General features: G+C 30.6%; 1 protein-coding gene across 1 annotated transcript in view; it reads right to left on the bottom strand.

Moving 5' to 3' along the window:
* Nucleotides 1–7,770, bottom strand: part of LOC131526565 (MAM domain-containing glycosylphosphatidylinositol anchor protein 2-like) — a 184,429-nt gene that overhangs the window by 71,287 nt on the left and 105,372 nt on the right. Inside the window, 3 exon segments of the mRNA XM_058754901.1 lie at nt 1,851–2,006; nt 2,009–2,119; nt 3,483–3,621. Of these exon segments, the coding sequence (XP_058610884.1) occupies nt 1,851–2,006; nt 2,009–2,119; nt 3,483–3,621 (406 nt within the window).

Below are 7,770 nucleotides of genomic sequence, written 5' to 3'. Positions count from 1 at the left end.
ATAATGATTTGCTGTAATGGAGATGAATCTGATCGACATTCACACGCTAACAGACCAAAAGAGTCTTTAACATCACTCCTGAACATCAGACGCACAGACGGACGACTGAACACCTGAACAGAGAGCATTTCATCTGCTGCTGGTCAGAAATCAAACTAATCAATGGAGTTTTTGTTTGTTTGTTTGTTTGTTTGTTTGAATGATTCATTACTACAAAAGATGAATGATTCGCAAATGAATCATTCAGAATGATCTGTGAAACGATTGAATGATTCATTAGCACAAACTCGCTACAAAGAACTCACAAATGAATCATAAGTGGCTTGAACAATTCATTAATAGAAACTGACTAAAAAGAATGATTTGCAAATGAATCATTCAGAGTGATTTGTGAAGTGGTTCCAATGATTCATCAATGGCTAAATAACGACTCACAAATTAATTATAAGTGGTTTGTATGATTCATTAACACGAACCGGATAAGAACGTTTAAAAATGAATCATTAGTGATGCGTGTGATTCCCTGACACAAACAGAACGATTCTCAAATGAATCATTAGTGATGGGTGTGATTCACTGACACAAACAGAACGATTCTCAAATGAATCATTAGTGATGTGTGTGATTCACTGACACAAACAGAACGATTCTCAAATGAATCATCAGTGATGGGTGTGATTCACTGACACAAACAGAACGATTCTCAAATGAATCATTAGTGATGGGTGTGATTCACTGACACAAACAGAACGATTCTCAAATGAATCATTAGTGATGGGTGTGATTCACTGACACAAACAGAACGATTCTCAAATGAATCATTAGTGATGGGTGTGATTCACTGACACAAACAGAACGATTCTCAAATGAATCATTAGTGATGGGTGTGATTCACTGACACAAACAGAACGATTCTCAAATGAATCATCAGTGATGGGTGTGATTCACTGACACAAACAGAACGATTCTCAAATGAATCATCAGTGATGGGTGTGATTCACTGACACAAACAGAACGATTCTCAAATGAATCATCAGTGATGGGTGTGATTCACTGACACAAACAGAACGATTCTCAAATGAATCATTAGTGATGGGTGTGATTCACTGACACAAACAGAACGATTCTCAAATGAATCATCAGTGATGGGTGTGATTCACTGACACAAACAGAACGATTCTCAAATGAATCATTAGTGATGGGTGTGATTCACTGACACAAACAGAACGATTCTCAAATGAATCATCAGTGATGGGTGTGATTCACTGACACAAACAGAACGATTCTGAAATGAATCATTAGTGATGGGTGTGATTCACTGACACAAACAGAACGATTCCAAAATGAATCATTAGTGATGGGTGTGATTCACTGACACAAACAGAACGATTCTCAAATGAATCATCAGTGATGGGTGTGATTCACTGACACAAACAGAACGATTCCAAAATGAATCATTAGTGATGGGTGTGATTCACGGACACAAACAGAACGATTCTCAAATGAATCATCAGTGATGGGTGTGATTCACTGACACAAACAGAACGATTCCAAAATGAATCATTAGTGATGGGTGTGATTCACTGACACAAACAGAACGATTCTCAAATGAATCATTAGTGATGCGTGTGATTCACTGACACAAACAGAACGATTCTCAAATGAATCATCAGTGATGGGTGTGATTCACTGACACAAACAGAACGATTCTCAAATGAATCATTAGTGATGGGTGTGATTCACTGACACAAACAGAACGATTCTCAAATGAATCATTAGTGATGGGTGTGATTCACTGACACAGACCGGCTGCAGACTGATGGTCAGATGAAGTGTGAAGCGGAGCTGACCTCGTACGATGATGGTGGTGGACTTCTTGGCCGGGTTTCCCACGTTGTTGCTGGCGATGCAGCTGTAGACGCCGGCGTCCTCGGAGGCGATGGCTGGAAGCGTCAGAACCCCTTCCTTCATCAGGCTCTTCTCCGGCAGAGATCCGAGCCGCTGGTCCAGGCCAGGCTCGGAGCCGGCTCTCCTCCGGTCGTGATGCAGACCAGAGACACCGTCTGGCCCGGATTCACCACGATCGGATCCTCCACCAGCAGCTTGATGGAGGCCGGAGCTGAGAAACACAGCCACCACTCAGAGCATGTCTTTAGCAGCGTTATTATCGATATCTAAAACTATAATCAAAAAAGAAATAAAATATATGTTAACTGAAATTAAACGAAGTGCTAAAATGAGTCGAAATCAACTAAATTATATAGACATTAATAAAAACTAATAAAAATGAAAAAAAAGTTACTAAAACATTTACTAAAATAAAAGTGAAAAGAGAAAATATAAAAATAAAGTAAAATTAGAAACTTTAAGAGACATTATAATAGTATACCATTATTCATTGACCTTTAGTCACTGATATTTGTTATTAAAACTACTAAAATTGTTTCCTTTAACTGCAATAAAGCTACATAAAATTAAAATAATAAAATTAAAATAAACAAGTTATTTCAGCTACCTGCCAAGGCAATATATTTAATTTTTGTTTGGTTTAATTTGAAGTACTAAAATAAATAACACTAAGTAAACTAAAAGTAATAAATAAAATAAATAAAATAAATAAAAACTATATAGATATAAACAAACTAAAAAGAGAAAACACACAATAAAGTTACTAAAACCTTAACTAAAATGAAAGTGAAAACAGAAAGTATATATATATATATATATATATACAATATTATCAAAAATATATTAGTATATTATTAGTCACTGATCTTTAGTCACTGCTATGGTTTGCTACTAAAATTATTAAAATTGCTCTCTTTAACTGAAATAAAGTTATATAAAGTAAAATTTAAGATTAAATTCAATTTTAAAAATATATATATATATATATATATATATATATATATATAAAAATACTTTCAAATACTTGCCGAGGCAACATTTCTCAATGTCATTCAATTTAATTTAAGTAGTAAAATAAATAAAATTAAGTAAACTAAAACTAATAAATAAAACAAATAAAAATAATGTAGACATTAAAGCTAATAAAATGGCAAAACACACAACTAAGTTACTAAAACTTTAACTAAAATTAATGTGAAAACTGTAAATTTTGCATTTTTAGTCCAATCTTGTTCAATCAATGTTAAAACTTGATTGTTAAAAAGTGAATAAAAAAAATGTTTCAATGGAATTAGAAGGAGCTGTGGATTCATTAGTAAGTAAAGTAAAGTAAAGTAAAGTAAAATAAAATAAAAATAAATAAAATTAAGTAAACTAAAAGTAATAAATAAAATAAATAAAATTAAGTAAACTAAAAGTAATAAATAAAATAAATAAAATAAAAAAATATTAGATGAAAAGCTTAAACTAAAAAAAAATAATGGAAATGAAAAAAACTTACTAAAATTACTAAAACTGAAATAAATAAATAAATAAATAGATAGAAGTTAAGTGAGTGTGAGGAAATAGCAGACCGGTTTTATTGGTGAGTCTGAAGACGACTTTGCGGTCGGCGATGCCGCAGACGTTCCTGACGGAGGCGATGCAGCTGTAGTTGGCGTAGTCCTTGGGTCTCAGGTTCTTCAGCTTCAAGATCTTTGTTTCCCCCTGGAGCTCAGAGCGACAGACAAAAAGACGTGTGCAAATGTGTGCTCCACAACACATAAATACTGCAGGAGAACAACGCATTACACACACACACACACACACACACACACCTGCTGTCAAAACGTTATCACCGAACACACTTTACACAGCATCAGCATTAACAATATCTGAGGAAAACAACAACTCCTTAGTAATCTTAATGCAGTCATTTTATTGGTTCTCATTTGTTACGTGAATCCTTAACATTTTTAAAAATATTAAATATGCGATGTGACGAGACGAGACATTTTGCTGTTTTGCATTTTTAACATATTCGGCATAAGAATAAGAGCATTTAAAAAAATAAAAAATAAAAATAAAAAACATTGTTTCCAAATAGTTGAGATCGGTTAGTCAAAATAAATAAATAAAATAAAAACTTATTCTTGTGCTTTTACTGTTCCTCTTTCTTCTTCTTTATCCCCTTAAATCAATTTAAATACTATATATTAATAATCAATTATTTATATAATTTTTATAATATATTTTATACATAATATTTTTGCACATATTATTATTTATAACAATTATGACAGTTTATATTATATATTTCATAAATAATATGTTAATATTACATATTATCAATTATAATTTAACTATTATATTTTTATGCTATATATTTTGTATATTATATTTTATATTATAAATTATTATTATTATTATTATTAACAATTTAATTGTATATTATATATTTTATAGATGTTATTTCTTATATATTAGTGATAGTAATATTTAATTATTTATATAATAATTTTATTATATTTTATTTATAATATATTTGATCTATAATATTTTTAATTACATAGTATTAATGATTTAATTTGATATTTTTATATTATATATTTAATAGATCATATTTTTATTTAAGATATTATTAATACAAATGTAATTGTTTATATTATATTTTATATTATATATTTTTAAAATAAATATTTAATTATTTTTATTTAATAATATGAAATAAAAGACCACTACAACTCGATGCAAAACAAACTGTTGAAGCCTTGCTGGTATATTCGTGAGGAAACGACAGTATCATCATCTCAGAAATCAAGCGTCATTTCCACCGTTAGACCATTTAGGCCTAAATTTATGACTTATGTATTTAAATTGCATATATAATTTCCATGCATCTGGATTACAGAGTTTACAAACTATTAAACTTAATGTGATGATGCATATTTGTCATACACTGAAGGAACAGCTCAGATTTCTGTAATAGTATTAATTCACTCAATGTGTTTTAAACACACAATAACCAGGGTGATATATTTATCATTAATAAATCCAATCTCATATATTTTTCTAACTGAATATTGCTTGTCCAATGACAAGCCATTCTTTAATCATGCTCATTTTTTTAACTGCATAAATTTAACTGTGTTCACAATGAACAGATTTATATTGATTATAAATGCATTTTAAAAAAAGAAAAAGTTATTTAAATAAAATCAAATAGATGCAAATAGTTAATAATAAACCATGCTCTGAAAAGTATATATTTTGTTCAATAAATTGATTGTCATTAAAATGTTAAAAAGATCCTGAAAGTTGTTTGCACTGTTTGAAGGAGATCTGAGGCATTACAGTTGCAACAATAAATATGATATTTTATTATATATGATATGATAAATATTACATTTTTAAATAGATTATAAAATATGATAAAAATTAAATATGATTGTTTCATTATAAATATGGTGTTTATCTTTATGTTGGACAACCAGGGTTATTACAGTTAACTAAAACTAAAACATTAAATTTAAACCATTAAAAATATTTTCATTACTTTAGCAACATTTATCACTTTAATTTATGTAACTAAAACTGAAATAAAGTATAAAAACTATATAGACAAATATGCATCACATTAGGTTTATTAGTTTGTTTATGCAAAAACTGTGTAATCCAAATGGATGGAAATTTTATATGCAATTCAAATACATAAATATAAAAAATATTATAAACTAGATATTTTCGGAGTTTGGTTCACTAAAATGCCACCTGACCAGCATTATTTTAGCATCAATGAGATACTGTTGTGGTTTTTATTAACAGTTTGCTTTAGTTGTTTATATATTTTAAGTTTTAATTTAGCCATTTATTTATTTTTTTAAGTACAGTATTTAGTGTTTTTGTTGTTGTTGTTGTATTTTAACAAATTGCCATTTTTATCATAATTATTTTAAATATGTCTAATTTTTTTATTTTCTTTATTTATTTATTATGTTATTATTATTATTATTATTATCATTACTACTACTACTATTACTACTACTATTATTTTAGTAAAATAAAATTGGGAACTAGTTGAATTATTTTGAAGTTATTTATTTATTTTTTATAAGTAATTTTATTTTATTTTATTTTATTTCAAGTAACAAAATGTTTTTATGGTTGTAGTTTTAGTTAACATTAACCCTGCATCTGACAGATCAACAGGTGCTAAATCGTGATGTATAAAATGAAAACTGCATGAACTTCCGCTCATGACAGCAGTCACATTATATGATGAGCGTTTAATAAAGCGTGAGGAACGCCGCCAGCGTTGATCATCATTAATCTGGATCTCATTACACTTCCACTGCAAATCCATTCAGCCGCTCCTCGTTTCAAAGCCGACCTTTGGAGTTTTAATTTGCAGAAGCGATAGCAGCTTATCGCGTCACAGACGCAGGGGGTCTTCAGACGGTTAGCAGACGCGGCGGCGCTTTGATGTCGATTACAATATCACACACTTTCATATTCCACTGATATATTCATACTCAACCTCCCCAACATCAGTCTATTAGACAGACGGCACCTCCTCGTCTGCGTCTGCCTGATATCAGTGCACAGAATAAACACACACACGTTCATTTTTGTGAAAAGTGGGGACTCTCCATAGGCGTAATGGTCTTTATACTGTACTTACTGTATGTGCTATTGTCCTACACCAACCCTACACCTAAACCTACCCCTTACAGGAGACTGTCTGCTATTTCAGATTTTCAATACACTCCATTCTGTGTGTTTATAAGCGTTTTGAAAAGTGAGGACATGGAATAATGTCCTGAAAAGTCACCTTCTCCTTGTAATACCTGTTATACCCTCGTCATTATACACATCTATGTCCTCATTTGTCACAAAAACGCGCGCACGCACACACACACACACACACACACACACACGCGCGATCAGAGAGAAGAGAGAGAGTGTGTGTGTGTTTGTGCTTGTATTTGTATGTATGTGTGTGTGTGTGTGTGTGTGTGTGTGTGTGTGTGTGTGTTATCAGATGGTGAGATCATTGAACACATATGTGGAATCTGTTCGATTATTATGCAGCAAATAATTCCATAAATGCAGAACTCTTTGAATCGTGCACTTGAAAATGTGACACATGCCAAACATCTCCATAAGTTTGTAAAGAGAAATCAGTGGTCAAAAAAGAGAAAAAATTCAAAAGAGGAGTTTCCCTGTTGTTTTCTTCCAAAATAAAAGCTCTATGGTTTACTGTTTGAAAGCCAAATTTTACTTCATTTTTATCATTTGATTAAAAAATAAATAATAATAATAACAACGACAACAACAACTGCAATTAGATATGTTTCACCAATTTGTTCTGAATGTTTTTTTTTAATTAAATGCATTCTTCAAAAATATCATAATATTTTGTGATATTTCTCATGTTCTGAAATAAAATGAACATCAAGTGAAAAAAAAAACAACAACATATTTTATACATATTTAATTTCAGCTGGTCGCCAAGCCCAATTTAATTTGTTAAAATAACTAAAACAAACTCAAATTTAATAAAACTATAGACATATATACATACATATATATATATATATATATATATCCTAACAAACCATATATCAATGGAAAGATTATTTATTCAGCTTTCATATGATGTATGAATTTCAGTTTCAAAAAATTGACACTTTTGACTGGTTTTGTGCTCCAAATATCCAAAATCCACTAGCAGCAGTTTGCGTTGCCCCCGTGTGATTTGCACAGGTAAACATCACAGAAACACCTGGTTTCTGCTCATAGCGTGGTATCTCAGTAAGTGCTGTGAGACGGGACTGGCTTTTCAGTGACAAACACACGATAAAGAGAAACAGACACAGCTAA

Source organism: Onychostoma macrolepis, chromosome 20 (genome assembly GCF_012432095.1).
Source record: "Onychostoma macrolepis isolate SWU-2019 chromosome 20, ASM1243209v1, whole genome shotgun sequence".
Taxonomy (NCBI): domain Eukaryota; kingdom Metazoa; phylum Chordata; class Actinopteri; order Cypriniformes; family Cyprinidae; genus Onychostoma; species Onychostoma macrolepis.
The sequence above is the reverse complement of the archived record's forward strand: the minus strand, read 5'-3'. Positions and strand labels throughout refer to the sequence as shown.